The sequence below is a fragment of the Protopterus annectens genome, chromosome 6.part0 (assembly GCF_019279795.1).
Source record: "Protopterus annectens isolate FY-2018-M chromosome 6.part0, PAN1.0, whole genome shotgun sequence".
NCBI lineage: Eukaryota > Metazoa > Chordata > Ceratodontiformes > Protopteridae > Protopterus > Protopterus annectens.
The window spans coordinates 39,615,712-39,638,000 of record NC_056737.1 but is presented as its reverse complement, the minus strand read 5'-3'; the positions used below and the strand labels follow the sequence as shown (position 1 = coordinate 39,638,000).

At 43.2% G+C, this 22,289-nt stretch overlaps 1 protein-coding gene across 3 annotated transcripts in view; it reads right to left on the bottom strand.

Moving 5' to 3' along the window:
* EIF2AK4 (eukaryotic translation initiation factor 2 alpha kinase 4) overlaps positions 1–22,289 on the bottom strand; it is a 3,701,979-nt gene that overhangs the window by 1,581,766 nt on the left and 2,097,924 nt on the right. For all 3 annotated transcript variants that reach the window (XM_044073832.1, XM_044073831.1, XM_044073833.1), the window contains 2 exons: positions 9,396–9,517; positions 4,014–4,063 (listed from right to left, as the gene is read on the bottom strand). In XM_044073832.1, coding sequence (XP_043929767.1) covers positions 4,014–4,063; positions 9,396–9,517 — 172 coding nt within the window. The remainder of the gene's footprint in view (positions 1–4,013; positions 4,064–9,395; positions 9,518–22,289) is intronic.

The following is a 22,289-nucleotide window of genomic DNA, read 5'->3' as shown; positions in this document are numbered from 1 at the left end:
GCAATGACATCTGCAGCAATTTGCAGGTATTCTGCTGGTAGAAGATCAGCTGAGAGGGTAGTTGGCTTTAATTTTTTTAGTCGGGATCGAATGTAAGTGGTAGATATGGGTTGTAGATTGAATGATAGTGGAGTTTTGGGTGTGGTGTTTTTGGGGGTGGTGGAGGGAGCAGGCAGCTGTCTAGCTAGTGACTGAATGGTTTCGGTGAAGAATGTATTAAAGTTGTTAGCTACTACTTCTTGGTTCTTATCAGATAGAGTTTCTGGGGTGGGAGTGGTGGATTTTCCTGGTTGGAGAAGTTTGTTCAATCCTGCCCAGAATTTTTGGGGGTTCTTTTGGTTTTTGTTTTGTAGGTGGTGAAAGTAGTTTTTCTTATCTAGAGCAGTGGCCTTTTTAGTTTCGTTTCTTATTTGTTGGAAGATGACTCGATCTAATGGTAACTTGGTGGTACGCCACTTGGTCCATGCTTTGTCCCTGCGATTTATTTTGGCTTTGGTCTCTGTGGTTAGCCAGGGTGCTATGTGGGATTTGATTCTAGATACCCTTTTTGGAGCATGAGAGTCCAGTATTGTGAGGAATGTTTCATTAAAATGTGAGACTGCCTCATCTATGGGAAGGAATTTCAATTTTGACCAGTTGCAGTATTTAAGTTCCGTGTTAAATTTAATTGGGTCGAATTTTTTTTTATTTCTGATCGTTCTATACACTGGCGTCCTGGCATTGGTTGTATTATTTTTCAAAATGTATGTTATCAAATGATCACCAAGATCATTGGGGAGAGTTCCTGGAGTATATTTTTGGGGGTCCTCCTTGACGAGCATCCAGTCAAGTATGCTTTCTTTTTGCTTGTTATTGCCTAGCCTGGTGGTAGTGGATATAATCTGAGTGAAACCATGGAGATTTAAGGGGGTATGATTGGACTGTGCGGAGCATTGGTTCCAATCAATGTTGACATCTCCCAGGACAATAGTTTCTTGTGGATAGTTGTTGTCTATCCAATTTAGAATGGCTTCTAGAGTTTCAATATTGTTCCCTGGGGGTATGCAGATAACTATTAGGTTTACAGTTTTTAGTTTATTTAGTTTTATTATCAGAGCTAATATTTCAGCGTTAGCAACCTGCGGTGGTTGTTTGGGGTTAGTTAGTATGTTTAGCGTATTTTTATACAGGACAGCTATTCCACCTCCCCTTTTCCTTATACGGTCAGCTCTGAGTATGTTAAACCCAGGTGACATTATCTGTTTGTCTTTGGTATAGCATCCACCGGGGTCCTCTGTACCACAACTGTCTGTTTGAAGGAGGAGAGAGGATCCTGTCCGGGCGTTTTGGTATCAGCTCTATGGTATCAGGCTCCTTCTATGCCCGCGTGGTAATAAGATCCACTAAGGAATCTGCAGGAGGGGACACCCAGGATGTAGATGGCCCCATGCCAAAGGCCTCCAGGAGCACTGACTCATCCGTAGAGGGTTTTGGGGCTGACCAACCTCTCCTCTGGAGGAGGATCTCCATGATGTCTCCAAAGGAGACATCCTCGGGAGGTGACCTGGGGGAACCCTCTCCTTCATTTAAGTCATTATCTACTGTCAGGGACTTGGGGGAGTCCAGGTGCCTCCTTTTACACCTGTGTGGAAACCTCTTCAGCTGAACTCTCTGAAGAGGGCTTGTGAGTCACGGGGGGGGGGGGGTTCCACTAAGAGATCCACCTGGGAGTCCTCTAGCATGGGTTGTCCCTGGGACAAGCTGAAAGGAGTCATGACCAAATCCATGGAAGCCTGGGCGGAGTCCAAGAAAATAGGCTGGGGTCTAGATCCTTGGGAGAGAACCCTCTGCACCACATCGAACGCAGATGGAAAGCATCCTTAGCCACCAACAAGAAGGAAGCTCTCTCCGGCTCCGCAGTAAGGATTGGGGCTGAGGCAGAAGTAGCCAGGGTTCCGAAGGAATGGCTCGAATCCGACATCTGAGCCGAAGACATCTCCATCCCCTCAGATTCGACTCCCCTTCCTCGGATCCAAACAGGTCTGATCCGAGGAACTCAAGGTAATCGCTGGCGTCGAGGATGGAGGAACCGTCTGCACCAAACCCCAAAACCGCAGGTTGGATGGGGGAAGGAGAAACTGGATGAAAGAAGGGCATGGAGGTCCCCCCTCCGGAGGAAGAGGGGTCTGGCAAGACTCAGATTTGGATCCGAATGAACCTCCTCATCATCTTGTCCATATCCAACTCCGACATCAGAGTCAAGTGCGAGGAGGTGACCGACTCTGATCTGGCTGGTCAGTGCGATGACCTTGATGAAGGCCTCGGGTCCAAGGGCTCCGTCAGCTCCTGGGAAAATCTCAGGGAGTGGAGCCGAGAAGATGTAGTTCTAGTCACTTTGGAAGGCGGGCTAGGGAAGGGCTCCCGCTCTGGAGACTGCTTGCAGGGCCTATCCCCTCTCTTGTCTTTGTCCTTCTTTTCCTTTCCTTTAGTCCCCCCTTCAACAGGCCTAGTGGCAGGACGAGTCCCAGCCTGAAGGGGGTTGAGTAGTTACTGGAAGAGCCGAGGTCGCTGTGTCTAGGGAAGAAACTGGCAGAAGGCCCTAAGCTACCAGCTTTGCCTTCCTTTCTTTTAGGGCCCTGGGGTTGACTCTCGCGCACACACTACACTGTACTGAAAGATGGGGAACACCCAGGCAAATAACACACAGTGTGTGGCCATCAGCTGGTGAAAGCTTGTGGCCACACACTGTGCATTTTTTAAAAGTAGGTTTTGGCTGCTCAGCCATACTATAAACCCACTCAGCCAAAACTTAACCCAACACTGCAACACACACACTACAGTCGGGAAGGCCTGCTATACTACTAGTTTTTTAACACAAAAAAAACGACGAACAGCAGAGGGGAGGATAAGGTAAATTAACGACCACACACACTCACTAAAAGCACAAGAAAAACTGTTCACTTACTACACCCAACTTGGAGCTAAAGAGATCACGATGCCGATGCATGAAGCAGCAAACGAGATCTGAGGGAAGGTAGGAGATGTGAGAGGATTACGGGTAAGAGGAGGAGCTTGGAGCAGATGCTTGAAAAAGTTGCCGGCTCGGATCTGATATGGATCCGAATACCCACAGGTTGCAGATAAATTAAGTTAACTACTTCAGATCTGGTATTTTGGAACTAATTTGTCTGATGAAGTTCACTAATCAACATTTAAAGTGGACGAAAGCACTAATGTTCTTATTTAAAGATTTATTGTTTTGATATAATTAAAGTTTTACAAGGAGTTATTCCATTTTTTTTGTTATTGTTTTGCCTTTAATGCAGTTTGTTTTTTTTTTGAGTTTGTCTTTGTCCCATTTTTCCATTTTTACAACAAGGACAGGGAAAGACTTGCAAATAAGACATTTAATTTGCTGGCCGCATGCAAGTTAAAAAGAATAGTGATTTATAAAAGGTGTTCTCCATCCCAAAGGAATAAATCAGTGTTTGAGTCTGATTAGAAAAGACTAGAAGAAGCTTTATACTGCTCCTTCTGCAGAGCAATTACTCTGCTACCTTAAGAAAATATGTACATAATTAATGTGCTTATTTTAGGGGGAAGGGGGAATTATATGTTTTAAATGAAAATAATGCACAAAAACAAAGTCAAATAAAAATTACAGAAACAGACCATGAAGGATTCATTTGTAACAAAAAGGCCAGGAATACATATAATTAGAATAATAGACAAGGTTGAATTACAAGTCTGGAACACTAATGGGTAATGGAAAAAAAAGGCTAATACACTGACATATATTTTCAACAGTAATGCACAGATAATTTTATAATGAACACATCTGAATCATAAATAGTGTGAAGGCTTTATAAGGAAAAGTGGGAAGGAAGGTTTCTTTGCTGGAAAGGGAGGAGAGCTAAAGAAAAAGATCTTAAGAATTAAACAGATTATGGTCAAAAATGGCACTCCAAACAAAACAAATTGTATACATCAAAAAAGTACAGAGAAAAATGAAAAAAAAATAACACACTTCTTACCTTTTCAAACTTGTAATACTGTTTCTAGCTACAAATTTTGCAAAAGGAATCTGAAATATAAAAAATTAAAATTATTAGCTGTAATTTTCAGGTACAGAAAACATTTCACTTTTAGCACTTCCACTAAGTAACACCCATTGATGCCCATCAACTGCTGCTCAGCTTCAACACTGTCTCTCAGTTTAAGTACCTATACATGAATGCAACATGCATTCTTTAAGTGGATAACTGCACATCAAGAAACAACAGCTATCTAAGACATTACCCATGCTGTCCTGAAGGATCTTGGTGACATGGCACCAAGTTTACAGTCATCTGCAAACCTAGTCATCCATAAACCCTATACAGCAGCGCTGACTACAGGGAAGTAAATGCCAAAGAGGAGTGGCCAAGGACTGAACCCTGGAGTATACCACTAGTGATGGGTCATTGGAAGGATGTAGAGCAGTCCACCCTAATTTCACAGGCACTGTTTATCAAGCAAATGTTACCAATGAGCTATGTAGGAATTAACATTTAGCTACGATTGTTTATCTATGACAACAGGGTGTGGGTTGTTGTTAAATGCCTTTGCAAGGTCTAGATATGCAGCATGTATTTATATGCCCTCATCCTTTGCTTCAATAACCTTCTCAAAGAAGTCAGCAAGGTTAAGTCGGCAGGATCTGCCCTTGATAAGACCAAACAGTCTGCAGTTTACCCAAGTCCTTGTTTATTAATTCCATAATGATTCTTTTCACAGCCTTAAAGATTAAGCTAGTCAGACTTAAATATTAAGTTCCTAGGCCACTGATGCCTCACCTTTGTTCAAGGGGATGATGGTTGCTAACCTGCATTCATACAGCACAAAGTCCCTAGGGAAGATGACACTGAATAGCTTTTGTAGGGAGTTTCTGACGGGTTATCTGGCTCCTTAAAAGCATTGTTCTTGGCCTTGGATAGTGCAAATGGGTTATTTGAAAGGAAAGTGTAAATGTGAGTTTGAGATCTGGGAAATGTATCCACTAGTATATTAGCTATGTCTTCTGGGTCTGAGTAAGTGATAAAATTTACAGTTAGCTCTGGGCAGTGCTGAGCATTATTTCTAAGGTTTTAACAAACCTCAATGTTCACCTAGGATGCTTTAATAAGAGTTTGCCAAGAACAACAGAGTAGTTACATATGTATTTGTCAAACCATGGCCCAGTGCAACTTCAGAAGTGGACAGATGCAGCTATTCACATGTACACAGAATTCCCTGGATATTTCTTTCCACAATATTTACTTCCCTGGACCCCTGTCTAGCAGGATGACTGACGTGATCCCCAGGGTGAATTTCCTATCTCCCATCCAGTCATCAAGGTTCCTTTTGAAGAGGGCCAAAGAGGCGCTCTGCTTGACATGTATGGGCAGTCTATTCCAGAGTATGGGGAGTCTCTGGGTCAGGAACCTATCCCTCAGCATGTTTTGTTCATTGTGACGACAAGGTTTAGATCCTTGGAGCGTGTGACTCTGAGGGATTGGGATTTCTGTAAGTGGAGCATGTCCAACAGCTCAGGGTTTGACATGGCCTTGTATGTTAAGCAGAGATTGCCTTTGAGTAGATGATATGCCACAGAGTATAGCTGGAGTTTTTTTAGACGGTCAGGACAGGGCATCTGCTTTAGGCCTGTGATTCTTTTAAGTGAGGTATTTCTGTGGCCTTTCCAGCTGTTACAGATGTTTTGTGAGGTAAAAACCAAATGGGGCATTGTACTCTATAACGGGTCTAATAAGGGATGAGTACAGTGGGACAATGACCTCCTTTTTTCTGGATGAATAGCCCTTAGTGATGGGGTGTGCCACATAGAAGGATTTCCTGATTGTTGTGGTGATGTGGTTATCGAAGGTGAGACTACTGTCCACCTGTGTCCCTAAGTCTCTCATCACACTTTCGGTGTTTAGTGTACTGCCACCTATGTGGTAATTCATGGGTACATGGTTTTTCCCAAAGGGGATAGCTATACATTTCTTGGCGTTAAGCTTGAGCCAGTGGCTCTGGCACCAAGCATCTGTTTCTGTAAGGCCCTTTTGCAGAATATCCACATCATTTGGGGATTCAGTAATGGCTCCCAGTTTGCAGTCATCTGCAAACTTTGTTAGCCAGAGTCCCTTAGTGTTGACCTGTACCTCAGAGAAGTAGATGCCAAACAAGAGTGGTCCCAAGACTGAACCCTGAGGTACTCCACTTGTCACTTGTCTGGAGCTGGATTTGGAGTCGGCTACTTTTACAGTCTGGGTTTTGTCAGTAAGCCATTTGGTAACTCATCCAGTGATGTAAGGATTTATGCCCAGCTTAGTAAGTTTATCTATGACTCCAGAGTGGGGGATAGTGTCGAAGGCCTTGGCAAGGTCCAGATAGGCTTTGTGGACCGCCTTACTCTCGTCCACAGCTCTGGAGACTGATTCGAAGAAGTCAATCAGGTTCATCATGAACGCAAACTGGGTGGAGTCCAGTGTTTAAAGATTGCCAGTATCTTTGTTTACAAGTTCCATGATAATGAGTTCCATGCCCTTGCAGATCAGGCTCGTCAGACTGATGGGACAGTAGTTTCCGGGATCCAAGGTGGATCCCCCCTTGTGGAGCGGGATAACTGGTCCCATATTGTCTGGGCTAGGTACAACCACACCCTTGCAATGTCTATTCCTACGACTCAAATGTTCCTTCTCTTGCCTGAAGAATCAGGAGGAGAAGGAAAAAAACATTAATAATTTCCCCTGGCAAATCTCAGTAAACCTGCTATGTCAACAGAAACCAACGTAGAACAACAAACAGTCAACCAACGAAAAAAAATCAGCAGTTCAGCGGGATAGCAGCCTGGCAGTACGAATCCACAAAATGCAAAAGGCTTGAACGCAAGTTTATTTTATTAAAAAAGTGTTTTCGCTGCTTAGAAGTTATGCAGCTTCTTCAGAAAAAAGTCATAAAACCAAGCGTTAAGCTTTTTTTAAAGTATTTAAAGGAAGTGGTTGGATTACATCACTTCCTGCAAAATCCTTATTGAAACGCACAGATTAAAAAAACATTGTAGAATATACCCAAGTACGCACAAAAAGGCGACCAAAGGGTAACTAAGTCTTATTAAAAAATCACAATGGTAAGCATATGATGCATTTAATCGCAAGTTCTAACAATAAAGGAAACCAGGAAGGAAAAGGAAGAAGGAATGGATGGAAGAAAAAAAGGGGGGGGGGAAGGAAAGAAGGGGATGAAGGAAAGGGAAAGGACCTGGTGTTATTACTAAATCAATAATAATAATTACTCGAATTATAATAAATGAAGGAATTGTCCTGAAAAATTGTAAAAATATTCACATAGCTACAAATACTAAGAACAATCTGTATAAAATATATATATATGGTGTATATATATATATATATAAAGTAAATTCACACAGGATCTAAAATACTAAAAATCAAATCCACAATCTGGAATAACTTTATTTTATCTAGTATAGCTTCTCAGTTTGAGAACTGCAGAAATATTGCAGTTCTCATTCAAGCCTGGGTTATTGAATGCATTAAGTGTTATTTGACATTCAAGTTCTTTAAGTTCTAATAAACATGATATAGGGCCGCCCCTGATGCTGTTCGGTAGATGGTCTATGCCCATAAAGCTAAATTTATGGTTAGGATTGTTTTCTATATGCTTAGCCAGGGCATTATCCAATTTGTGATTCCTCATAGCGTATATATGCTGGTAAATACGCTGTCGGAGTTTTCGGTCCGTCTTGCCTATGTAGAATGCAGGACAGCATTCACATTGAGCTAAATAAACGACGGACCGAGTATCACAGTTAATTCTGTGTTTGATATAATATTTCCTCCTGTTAATTTGGAAAGACCCTCCAACTTTTATAACGTTGCAATAATTGCAAGACCCACAAATAGAACACCCCTTGTTCCTAAAAAAGTCAGAACTCGAGGGATTGTTCTGTAACAGCTCCTTAAGATTTTTACCTCTTCTGAAAACTAGTTTTGGAAATTGACCCAATTTTTCAGATAAGTATAGATCACTGCTGATAAAATGCCAGTTTTTCCAAATGATTTCAGAAACCTGTCTGGAATCATTACTGAACGTGGTTATGTCAACAGAAACAGAAGCTTGATAGTTTTTTATGACTAAGCACACACTCCCTATAAACAGACCAACTCCTATTGGGCACAGTGATCCCAGTTTCCACCTCCCTTCCTGGCTGAATGAAGAACCATCACCTACGTCTTCCTCAGACACCAACAAAAGTGGTTTTCCAGTGGCCAAGAAGGGCATTCCTACAGCTGCAGATGACATGGTTATTACCCCGGCAATGGTAGCTGAAAAAACTAAACCAAGAGGACTGGTGGAAAAAAATGGGCAGTCTGAGAAACAACAAGCAGCTACAAGAGAGTCATCCACCAGCAGCTGAGTTAGACTAGGAGCTGGACTGACACCTGAAGATTCCTTTAAAACTTTCTTCTTTTTGTGTACAGAGGAAGGTACTACCTAAGAGACCAGATGTGCCCAGAAAGATATGTCAAAAGTGTGGAATGGAGCCTGGACAAGTCAGTAAACTATAAGGCAGAGAACAAGATGTTCTGAGGTAACTGGCAGTTTCCCACATGCACAGTATCCTGTCCCAAACACAAGAAAGCATACACTCTTAAGTAAAAATTCAAACAAAAAAACTTCCTAACAGAAACTTCAAACTAGAATTTATACAACAGCTCCCTTAGAGATGGAATGGCAGTTGAAACTCATTCAGTTTCCTACCTAAACACTGATTTTCACAGAAAAAGACAAGTTTTCGTCATAAAATAGAAGTTAGTGGAAGATTTTCCCTAATGGGGACTTGTCAGCCCAGCTCTTAAAGATTGCTAGCTGGGGCCCACATTAGGGGCATTCCCCTTGTTGAGAAAAAAGTTCTGAAGACTGAAGTAGTGGGTGGTTTGAGAGACAGCATTGTTCTATTTACAGAAAGAGTAAGATGGTGGATACTGGGCCAGAATTCTTGGTAATTAAGTTTGGGCTGGTGTGGAGTGAGCATAATGAGAAACAAATAATGTATCATTGTGTGGATATAGCAGTTGTACTACAGGGACTGCACGTACACGGACCATATGTGGAACTTGAAAGAATGGAGTTGCAGTAAGTGGTTCTAAGTGATAAATATGGAAGTTTAGGAACAAGTGACATCTGCATATGTGCTGTCTCCCCACTCTCCCACAAATATAGCTCAACTGCCTCCTTCACAGGGTAAAAGAGCCCTCACACAGTCACAAAATCTGAAATATTACCATTCTTATCAACTGCATAATCTGAGACATCTTATCCCTTAATCAGCTGTAGATTTTCTATGTGCGATTTACTGACTTAACATAACTTACCCTTAGATCAAACGGCAGTATCACCAGCATTCCACTGTGATCCATCAGACAAGCTACCTCACTGTGTTCGTAGTGCTTCCTGTTCCCTGGCATCAGCAGTGGTGTATGGAGTTTGATAGCACCTGTAGCAGAAAAAAAAAACATAACCACACTCAACTCATATTAGTCTGAACAATGTCTCAACCTGAAACATTATTTGCCTGTGGTCTCAAAAACAAAACAATTTTTTGTAGGCAGGTCCTTATATATTTGATTTTGCTAGAGCTATGAAAAATATGAAGGTAACAAAACAAAGACAATGCCACTGTTAACAATTCCAAGAAATTTAAGCACATCACCTTAAATATTTTCATTCAAACTGTACACAACATACATCTTCAGGCACAAAGTCTCTACTGTTTTGTAAAAGAGGTTCAGAGTCAGGAAGCAACAAAACAGAAGTGATTACTACAGAGCAATGCTAATTTATTTTAATGACAATATGTAATGCTAAAAACAGTCACCAGTTTAAAGACTTAAAACAGCAGAAATCCTAAAGCATAAAACTGCTTCTGAGCACTAATGTGGCCAAGATGGCATCTGTCCCAACTTATGTGATGAGAATGCAGTACCTCATACCAACATAAGTCACTCTTAATTGGTGGGCATTCATGAAGCATATAAGAAAATGTAAACAAAAATTACAGAGGGTCACATGGAAGCCCACTGAAGATACCATGGAAAAAGGCCTTACAGTAGCTCTTCCTTGACTTAAGGAAATGCTGCCAGACTGCTCGCTGCCTGCATCACAAGAGAGAAGAGAAAGCTGAAGATGGAGACAGGCAGTTGAGAAATCTCAGTGGCAGTGCTGAACGAATCATCATCCTGCCCACCCTGTTCATCAGGCGGGAAGGTGATGTGATCTCTATGATATACTACACTGAAGACATTGTACGAGTCTGGCCTGAGATGCCTGGAAAGCACTTTATGTTGCTCTGCTAGGAGCTTGCAGATGGCATTCTTCATTTAGATGCAGGCACAGAAAAAAATCCATAAGCTTCCAGCCTGCAAAACACAAATCCTTTAGTACATGCTCTATGTTGGGATGACTCAGGGGGCTCTTCTTCCATCCCCAAATACTCATTCAGATGGCTTAAGGGAGAAAATAAGGGTTAGCAAAACAGCCCATGGAGGGCTTCATAAGCTTAAAAATTTCTCCAAACGACGGGGTCATTTGGGAGGGAACTAAACGAGAAAGGAGTCATCTTGTTTTTGTTTGCCTCGAAGAAAACAACCTGTTGCCTAGAATCCCTTCCTGTGATACAGACTTTGAGAGACGTCTGTACTAACCCTACCTCCAAGAGGAACAGGTCTTCAACTGACAAATGCACATGGGATTATGACTGTGACGGACAAGCTCTAGACGATAGGTGATGGGACCCTGGCTTCAAAGGAAGAGCATATCAGAGGTGGTGCTAGGGTATAAAGTCTTCTGCAGATACAGAGCTTGCACCAGATCATGTTCCCTACAGGTGCAATTCCACACATCCAAAAGCTGGCATGCCCTCAATATGCTGCAGATGCACGCAAGAGGTCCCAGTCGATCATCTTCAGTATGTGTTAGAAAGGCCTTACTAGACTCAGTGGGCTGATAATCTGGCCAACTGACTGATGAAGAACTGGAATGGATATCCTGGATTGCATTCCTCAAGGTAACTGCTAGTTATGCACCTCTGACATGCCTCTCTTCATCATCTGCCAGTGGCTAATAAGAACTCAACCTCTCACTAGGTGAGGAGGAGTGACAGCAAATCAAACCATCTTGACAGCTAACTTACTCAGAGAGACACATGGCTGGTGTTTAGTCTCCAGCTCCTTTGCTGATTTTTGATGATTCTACACTAAAGCTAGTGTCATGTGAAGCATTCTCAAATGTTCATCACTTCCAAAAAAAATCAGGTAGCACTAATCACTCTCCTCCTCCATTTCCAAGCAGCCAGGCTGAAGTCTTGCCACGTTTGAAATTGCTTGAGGTTATGATCCATACATCAGTGACAGAGGCAGTATGAATCATACCTTGTGATAGAATGACTGTAGCATTACTTGGAAGGCTTGTACTTTTTTTCCCTTCGGGATCAAACACAGGAACTTTTCCATAGCAAAAATAAAGACTTAAATCTAACCAGCTTCAGCAGCAAGAAAGAAATGAATAATGTAAGGGCTAGTCCCATTGTCCTAGTCTGAGAAAAATATCAAGGCATACGGTAGCAAATGAGAAGACAGAGTAACTCACTACAAGTGATCTTCAATCTGAGCCTACCCGTTGGCTTTGTCCTACAGCAGTGGCACACAGCTGTTGTAATACCACTCCACCAGGATGGCCCCACCACAGATCCCAGGAATTATAGACACATCACCCTAACACATCTTACATACAAAGCTATGGAATGCATCATAATGGACCTAATTAACTACAATATCAAAAATCTTACTAGACTCAACTCCCATCGGTTTGGCTTTGTTGGGGTAGAACCTGTTTAATGAATTTTGTAAACTTTTTTGAGAGGGCTACGCAGGCATTTGGTAAGATATCATATACAAATGTAATAAACAAACTGAATTCTAAACTGACCCATATCTGATTAGATGGAAAGGGAATTGGCTTACAGATAGGACTCACAAGGCTAGACAGGGGGGCATCCTTTGAGAACATGAGAGAGACTAGTGGAGTCGCTCAAGGATCAGTTCTAGATACCTTGTTTTCTGGTATGTACTTTTCCAATCTCCAGTCAGAATGAGGCTCTCTGGTTAAAGTTTTTGGATGATTGTAAGCTAACAGCTGTTATCAAGTCTCCCTCTAACATGCATGCATTCCATCAAGAGCTTATATTGTCAATAACTGCTGTAAAAAAAAGTTATGTACCTACCATAACGTTCCATGTTAGTTGTCTTCATCTCACCTTCTTTCTTGCTGGTTGGGATCGGAGCCGATCCTTGGCTCCGACTTGGCCATCTTCAATAGCTCGAGAGCTGTTTACTGGCTCGAGGCTACCCCTTATCCCATGATGCCTAGCGCTAGCAACCCAGATCTCATTTGAAATAGCTAACTCCAGACATAGCTATAGGAAGAAACACCTCCAAACAAATGGTTAAACATACCTGTCCTACTGTCCAAGTCAGTAAAGGAAACAAACCAGAGAACACTCAGCCAGTGAAACTGAACTCCTCTTGGTCCAATAGGATAGGAGGATGGAGGGGGGGACGCAAGAAAGAAGGCGAGATGAAGACAACTAACATGGAACATTATGGTAGGTACATAACTTCTTTATGTTAAGTTGTCAATCTCGCCTTCGTTCTTGCTGGTTGGGACAGCATCCCTAGCACCTAGAATCCTGGGTGGCTCATTGGAACAGACTCTTCAGAACAGTGGAACCAAAGTCAGCTCTACTTCTGGAGACCAAATCCAGCTTGTAATGAGAAATAAAGGTGTGAGGATTTGCCCACGTAGCAGCGGCACAGATAGAGTCCATGGACAACCTAGACTGGAAGGTTACAGAGGTGGCTAAGGCCCTGGTAGTATGACCCTTCGGTTTGATTGGCAAGACTTTGTTCCTTAGTTGATAGATAAAGGTAATAATATGAGACCTGGATAAGGTCACTTTGGAAACTGGGAGATCCTGATTGCCCCGAGCATAGGAAAGGAAAAGTTGGTCGGACTTCCTTATATCCTTCGTCCTATGCAGGTAGAAACGCAACTGTCTATGAACATCCAATTGATGTAGCTTGTATTCTGCCTTGTTGGTGTGGTTAGGGAAAAACACAGGTAGATCTATAGACTGGTTCAAATTATTTTCTGAGCAGACCTTCTGAAGGAAAGAGGGATTAGTCTTCAGAGCTACCCTGTCCTTATGAAATACTAAGTATGGTGGACGGACGCATAGTGCCTGAAGTTCAGAGACACGTCTGGCTGAAGTAATAGCTACCAGAAAGAGTTTTCCAAGATAGAAACTTAATGGAGCAGGAAGCTGCCAGTTCAAAAGGGGGCATAATTAATGAGGTTAGTACCAAATTAAGGTCCCAAGGAGGAGGAGGATCTCTCACTGGGGGTCTAAGGAGAGTAGCCCATCTTAGAAACGCTTTACATAGCTTATGAGACAATGTTTGCATTAACCCGACATGAAAATTTGAAATTGACGCTAATTGAACCCTGATTGTAGCAGAAGCGGACCCCGAATGAAAGAGTTCTGTTAGGAAATCCAAGATTTTGTGGATAGGGGCTGTGAAGAGATCTTATCCTCTGCCCAACAAGAAAAACGTTTCCATTTACTAGCGCAAGTCCTTCTGGTGGCAGACTCATGGGAGGAAACAATAATGTCGCGTACGGCCGGGGAAATACTGGGAAGCCTGGCTAAGGTTGGAAGTGAAGCAACCAAGCTGTGAGCTGGAGCGTTTGAAGGGATTGATGCAGCCCGCTTGATTGATGAATCAGTAGGTCTGGAATCAGATCCAGAGTCCAAGGCCGCTCGAGAAGGTAATGGTGCAGAAATGGGAACCATATCTGTCGGGGCCAGTAGGGGGCAATGAGGATCATTTTGCAACCCAACGACATAGCTTTCTGAATGAGTTTCGGTATCAGGGGAAACGGAGGGAAGGCATAAAGAAGTCCCTGAGGCCAATCGTGGACTAGAGCGTCTCTGGGAGAGTGACCAGGAAGCGGAAGAAGGGAGAAGTAGTTGCTGCATTTGCTGTTGAAGGGGGTGGCTAAAAGGTCGCAGCAAGGCTGACCCCATTTGCGGAAGATTAAATCCGCAACTACCTGATTCAGAGACCACTCGAGGCATGAGAATAGCTCTGCTAAGCCGGTCAGCTATGACACTGGACGTCCCAGGGATGTGAGTCGCAATCAGAAATTGTTGGGAGGAAATCGTCCACTGCCAGAGTCTGAGCACTTCTCGACATAGGGGGTAGGACCTGGTTCCACCCTGCTTGTTGATGTACAACACCACTGACATGTTGTCCGTTTGAATTGCAATGGTCCCAGAAGGAAGAGAGTCCTGAAGAGCTTGTAATGCTAGGAGCAAGGCTCTCATTTCTAGGACGTTTATATGCAGATGGTACTTGTGAGCCTGCCAAGTGCCCTGGACTGTCCTTCCCTGATAATGCCCCCCCCCCCACCCTATCAGGAAGGCGTCCGTGGTCACTGTAGGAACCGGAGCGGGCTGAATGAAGGGTCTGCCCTGAATCACTAGTGGGGAGACCGTCCACCAAGAAAGGTGCCTTTTGCATGCTTCTGTAATGATGATCATGTGAGACATGGGGAGCTGTTGGAAAGCCCACTGCGTGAAAAGAAGCCACTGCAGGATTCTCATGTGAAAGCAGGCCAGGGGTATCAGAAGAACTGCCGCCGCCATAGAACCTAGAGTTTGAAGGACGTACTTGACTTGTACTCTTTTGCATTGCATGAGGACTTCAACTTGCTGGCGAATTGTGGACACCCTGTCCAAAGGTAGATTTGCAGACATGCTCCTTGTATCTAAGTCTGCTCCTATATAAGTAATAGATTGACAGGGCAACAAGGCAGATTTTTTGAAATTTATGGTAATGCTTAGCTGGGAGCAAATTGAGATTGTATAGTCCCTGCCTTGAAGGAGTTGATGCCTGGTAGTAGAAGTAAGGAGCCAGTCGTCTAGATATGGAAACACCTGGAATCCTTGACGCCTCAGGTGAGCCGTGACCACTGCCATACATTTGGTGAACACCCTGGGGGCTGTGGTGAGACCAAAGGGCAGAGCTCTGAACTGGTAATGACTGGCTCCCAGCCAAAAGCAAAGGAACCTCCTGGAGCATCTGTCCATTTTGATGTGATAGTACGCATCCTGGAGATCTATAGAGCACATCCAATTGTCCTGACCCAGAAAGGGTAGAATGGACTGTAGCATAACCATCCAAAACTTTGTTCTTTGAACAGACTTGTTTAGTCTGCTGAGATCCAAAATAGGTCTCCAGTCCCCTGTCTTTTTTGGTACCAAAAAGAACCCTGAGAAAGTTCCGGATCTGTGTTGGTCTGCCGGGACTTCCTGGATGACTCTTTTTTTTTCTAGCAGTTTTGAAACTTCTATAACTGCTTGGTCCCTCAGATTGGGTGGAACATTTGGGAGGGACTTGCATGACGGTAAAGGGGCTGAACAAATGGGATTCTGTAACCTCTGGATATTATTAAATGTACCCATCTGTCTTGCGTTATGTTTAGCCAGGCTTTTGGGTACAATGAAAGTCTTCCCCCGACTGCCTCCAGTGACGGACAGTCGGGCAACCCCTCAGGGATGTTGGAAGGGCTTGTCAGGGAAGGATTTTCTACTACCCTGGTTCTGCGGACCCCCTCTGCCATGAGGGTGGCGTCTGTTGTTATTATTTCCTCCTCTGCTCCTGGAGGAAAAATTACTACGTGTGTCAGGCGAAGATCCCTGGGATTTTTGAAACCACATCTTTCCACTCTTCTGACCCTTGGGGTATGGTCTAGAGGGAGTGGAAAAATGGACTCCCATGGCAGAGAGAGTCTTGCCTTCCTGCTCACACCTAGTAAGAGTGTCTTTCACCTCTGGTCCAAAAAGAAAGGAACCGTCAAAGGGATTGTTGGTGAATGATGCTCTGAAGGGTTCCGCAAAATGACACAGCCACATCCATGCAGCCACATCCATGCATGTCTCCGAAGTGCCACGCCTGTGCCTGCAGCTCTACTCGCCCCATCGGCTGCACAGGAAATAAGCCTCATGGAGGAGTTGACTACTGAGTTAAGGGTTGCCAACTGAGTGGCCCCTTCAGCTGATGGATCCTGCAGGGCATCTCCGAGCTCTTTCAGGAGATCCCGCTGAAGCCTGGTGAAATGGCAGAAGTAATTCAGTGACCTCATGGAAAAGGTCGCTGAGGCAAACATTCGCTTCCCATATCTATCCATGGTCCTGGACTCCTTGTTAGGAGGATGGACAGAAGAAGACGTGTCCGCTAACTCCTTTTTAGTGGCTGCTACCACCATGGCATCCACGGGAACACCCTTAGTAAGGAACTGCTTGTCGGGGTGCAATAATAAACTTGTCTTGTCTCCTCGGGGTTGGTTCCACTGTATCTGGGGCTGACCAAGCCCTTCGAGCCACCACAGACATTAGTGGATCGAAGGGCGGAGAAACCCAGGAGGTGGAATGTCGGGAACCGAAAGCGTCCAGGAATACAGATTCATCCTCTGTAGGGGCTAGGGTATTCCAGTTCCCCCTCTGCTTAAGTATTTCTAGGATGTCCAAGAAGGAAACATCTTCAGAGGGGGATCTTGGGGACCCTTCCGACTCATCCAAATCCGTATCCGAAGTGACAAACTCGGGGGAGTCAATGTGCTTCCTCTTGCACTTCTTCTTCAGGGGAGGCCTCGGAGGAAGTGGAAACACCCAATGGTGTGCCCTGGAGTGCTGGTTCCCCATGCATGGGGTCTGGAGGAGGGACAGAGGTCGACGCAGGCACTACGGAGGAATGGAGCCAGTGGGGTCGAAGGTGGAACTGGCTCGGAGGCCAGCACACTCCTCATGACATCGAAGACGTCCCTGCCACAATGCAGAGAAGGCTCCGGAGAGACCGGAATCCTCCTCCGCACTGAGGGAGATGGCTCCGAGGCCGATGTAGGAGCCGAGCTCATCTCCGCCGATGCTCAAAGAGGAAGAGCGGGGTTGGACAAGGGTCCAATGCCACTCACCCCCTCGGAGCCAATGAGGGAGTCTCAGCACCATCAAGGGGATCGGAGCTGACGACAGATCCGAAGGAGAGACAGTTATCGGAGCCGACGGTTCCATGACTCGAACCCCAATAAACTCTGGCTCCAAGCTCAATGGAATCGGAGGAGGAACATCGACAGAAATGGATGGAGCCAACACCTGATGACGAGGGCTGGACAACATTTTGGCCAGTGTCTGCGACTTCAACAATCTACTGACCACTCTCTCCACGTCATGGGCTAAGAGCCTAGAGGATCGAGAGGAGTGTGAAGATCTGTGACTACAGTCACTCTGCAAGAGGGGAGACAGAGGAGCCGAATGAATGGACTCTAGTGAAGGGGACCTCGGCTTTTTTGGATCCTTGATGGCTCCGAGGGTACTACTGCAGCCGAGGAGGAAGCAGACTCCTTGGTTCCGGCCGGAACCGAAGTAGAAGGCAAGACTAAGGCCGATGACGGCTCCGAGCTGGGAGCCGATGATTTGGCCTGTTTAGGGGATTTCACTGGCTGAGCCTTGGCCGGTGAATCTTGAGGCTTGAGAAGACTCCTCAAAATAAGTTTGTTCTTGCGCTCCTGCAGAACTCTTGGGCTAAATGCATGGCATATAGAACAAGAGTCCTGCAGGTGTACTGCACCTAGACAATAGACGCAAGAAGTGTGCCCATCTGTCAGAGACATTTTCTGACAGCATGAGTCACACTTCTTGAATCCCGACACTTTGGATTCCTTAGACATATCCAAAGAAAAAGAGCAATCACACTCTAAAGACTACTTTTGGCCAACAAGCCAGACAATACTAAGAAAAAATAAAACAGAACACTACCATTAAAAAATAACACAGAATTAGATAGATTTTTTTTTTTTAAAGACTAATAAGCCTCTAACTTAAACGGCTATCTAATACTACAACAGAGGGGTAAGGGGGGGGAAGGGAAAACTCTCTAACTTAAACGAGTTCTAAGGAAAAAAACTACAATACACTAAACACTTTAAACTAAATATACAATTAATAGACTATGAAAGAACAACTACTAAATCAAAAACACTAATCTGATGAAAAAAGGCAGATTAATAAAGATATATGAGCCTGAGCCAGTATCCAGGAACCTCACAGCTGAAGCGGCAAACGAGATCTGGGTAGCTAGCACTAGGCATCATGGGATAAGGAGTAGCCTTGAGCCAGTAAACAGCTCTCGAGGTATTGAAGATGGCAGAGTCGGAGCCGAGGATCGGCTCCGATCCCAACCAGCTAGAACGAAGGCGAGATTGACAACTTAACATCAAATATTGGCTCAAACTAAATGCCCAAGTACGACATTATAGTGTCTGGTAAGCACCTCCTAGCTCCTACTTACAGCACCGATAACACACAACTTCAAAATGAAAATGTTGTGAGATATCAGGGTACATGGGTTTATGTTTGACCATCATATTGCAACAGTGGTTAGGAAATCCTTTTACTTTACAAAGCTCATAGATAAAGGCATTTCTTCCAGACCCAGAGAAGTCATTATCTCCTTGAATTCCACACTGATTACACTCATTTTTGAGTACAACACCCTTTGAGATGTACCCTACTAAGTATGTCAAGGTACTGGAGATACCCCACAGGTTGATAAATAACAAAAAGAGGAGCTTAAAAGACTTCAACTACCAGGAAAGACTGAATGTTTTGTCCCTGTACTCAGTTTCATACAGATTTCTGAGTGGTGGGTTATAAGTAGTCCAAGAATTCTTATATCTTGATAAATGAAACACCTAAATCTACTACAACAAATAAATAAAACAAACAGGAAAAAACAATTTGTCTTGCAGCACCTACTCCTTCTCTGGAATAAATCCCCTCTCCAAATTAAGCAGTGTGCAATGTTGTACTAGTTACTTATAAAAGTAATAAGTTACTATTACTAATTACTCTTCAGTGAAAGTAACATATTACTACTTACTTTTCTAAAAAAAAGTAATATATTACTATTACTAGTTATAAGCTACAGTAATGTGTTACTTTTACATAAGTACAGTTTATCAATTATAACATTTAGATTTACTCACACAGGTAAGCACATGCATATGTGCACTATTAAAGCTGTATACACAATGCTACAATGATGATGAATAGCATTTAACAATTGAAAAACTCTAGCAGACTAGCTTTTATAGCTGGGTAGCACAGTGGTGCAGTAGTTAGTGTTGTCACCTCACAGTAGGAGGTTCTCTGGTTCAATTCTCAGCTGGGGTGCCTTCTGTGCAGAGTCTTCATGTCCTCCCTGTGCTCATGTGGGTTTCCTCCAGGTGCTCCTGTTTCCCCCATTCCCAAGACATGCTGCAGGTGGATTGAACATTCTAAATTGGCCCTAGGTACGTGTGTACGTGTTCATATGCCTTCTGAGGAAGGTTGGGTGGTGGGCTGACAACTAAACACCATAAACTCTACTGACACTTGCTCTACAGACTGATGATCTGCCGTGGTGACCTCTAATGGGAGAAACCAAAAGGAGAAGATGACGACTAGTCTTCATTGCTAGACAGTCACAAACAGTAATTAAACCAAACCATAGCAGCACAAGACCTATAAACATCTATCAAATTTTGTCTATTTTCAGCAACTAAAAATTGAAACCCGAAAAGAATTTTAAATAGAACATGTCACAAAATTGTCAAGACAAATCTTGGTTGATCATAGATCCACCCGAAGAGTCCTGCCTGATGCAGTAGTTTGGGACATTGGATGCTAAGCCAGTGAGTGGTGAGTTTGATTCTGACTGACAGCAGTATGGAGAGCCAATGTCATTTAATATACAACAAGATAAGGATATGATCTCTTGCAGGCTAGAACTGTCCCAGTGTTAGGGCGTGTTTTAGTGAGTAAGAGTCCCACATTACCAGGGCAGGGCCAGAGTCTGATCATCATTAGCTTTTATCCCCTTGCAGTGCTAAAAAAATGAAGTAAATTATGCTCCAGTCAAATTCTAATGATCTATTATGAATCATACCTCTCAATCTTTAGACATCAAAAATCTGGACAAAGGCCCCTGAAACGTAGGTGCAACTGGCCAAAAATCTGGACACTAATCAACATAAAATTTGCATGTATAATAACATAACTCTGCTCCCTGCAATGGAATTGTAGGATACCAACATTTAAATAATTGTGAAAACATTACACAATTTAACTTTAACCCTGAAAATATACATTCACACACAGAAATCCCAGTTAAAGTCCCTTTATAGCATTAACAAAAAATCTTAAGGGAAGTAGTATGCAGCATGTAAAACACTTTGCATTCTACGTTCTGCCCTTGCGAATTAAGATACCTAGTATTTACAAACTTTAATTATGGTACATATGCTTGTAGAGGACAGTTAAAATATTTTCCCATTCTACTCACGGACTTGCTAACTTGCGTGGCTCTGTTAGTTTTAAAACCTGTACGAAATGCACTTGTTATTTTAACACACCACCACACTCTAGCAGAATTCTATGGTTACATCAGTCAAGTACTGCTCTAATTATTACCATTATTAGTTGACCGCAGCGTATTATTCTTTCTTGAAAACGTATTAATTCTTGATATCCTTCAGAAAATGTACATTAACACAAAACATGTAATTTTAAAACCGTTCTAAGTTTATAAGCGCCCTAGTAAAAATTTGTTCCTGATTTCAGACCACTGTCCCCCCTCCAAACATTATGTTTGGCTAATGGCTATGTTTAAAATTTTTTGTGCTGAGGTGCTGAGCAGTATAAGAGTTCTGTGGGCTACCGGCTCTTAAACTGCGTTTCTTTACATCGGGGACACATTTGAAACACAAACTCACTAACCTGACATCCACCTTACAAACAGAAGGATAATATGTGATTGTACCTTTCAATTATTCCTGATTTTGCCTTCATTTCTTGCCCTGCCTCTGGCAAATGCTTGATTTTCTGTTAAATTGTTGAAGATTTCAACAATCCAGTATATCTTATTGTTCAAAATGCATACTGACAAAGTCTGTAAGTGAATTAGAATAATAGACGCCTGAATCTGAATCATTATACCCCTCCTCTGGCATTATCTCCATGTGGGTCATGAAATCAATGACATCGGCAATTGTTCCTGCATTAAGTAAGGAGTAGCAACTGAACCTCCTTAAGGGACAAGACACCACCATCACGGGGTGATTTTTTTAAACTGAAGCCTTCTAAAAGTGGATAGTTCCAGTGCCCCTGTCTGCACGCCAAAACTGGGATTTAATAGGCCCAATCAGGAATTCATGGCACCCGATTATTTTGAGCCCACAACCAGGAAATGCAGAGAAATTTGGTACAGTTGAGAGGTATGTTATGAATGCTACGTGCTATGAGTTATGCCAACATTATGTTGTAATTTTTTTATCCAAATTGCCCCTTCAAAGTCTCTATTACCTCCTAATAATGATTACTATCCAGCACCCCGGAAGTTTTCTATTGCTGTTTAGAGGGGGATTTCGTCCACATTGAGAAAGTACAGTTGTGTACACTTACCATAAATGTAGATGTTCGAGTGTATTCACTGTTGCAGTCATCACATTTGGGTTATCTGCTTGTAGTAGCCCTCAGTTGGCCTGATTAACAAAGTTTTGGGTCCTGCATCAGTTGCTGTCCCTTCGTCTGTGATGTCAGGTCATCAGGGGTATAAATCATAGAGCCGGCGCCATTGCATCAGTTTTTCTTACCCCAGATGTCAGGTGCCCCCCTAATGGGAAGTAATTAAATCTATAAATATATAAGGTTATACTTCCAACAAAAAAGCAAATACACCAAAAAGCTTTTGAGCACAGTAAAGGAGGGTAAAGGTATAGCCAAAAGAAGTAATGGGGCTGGAGGGAGGTTAACCAGGACTGCAACAGTGAATACACTCGAAAATCTACATTTATGGTAAGTGTGCACAACTGTACTATGTTCTTCGTGTTTCACTGTTGCAGTCATCACATTTGGGTAGATTCCCAAAGGTAAGGATGGGAGGAGGAATTTAGATAGCATTAGGACCAGCTATAAGGCCATGCAAGACTGAAGTGGCAAAGGCAGCTCTGGATTTAGAGAAAATTGGCAGATGGTAATGTTTGGTAAAGTATGTACAGAACTCAAAGTAGCTTCTAGGATGTCCCTGGTAGGGACACCTCTGAGAAAGGCTGTA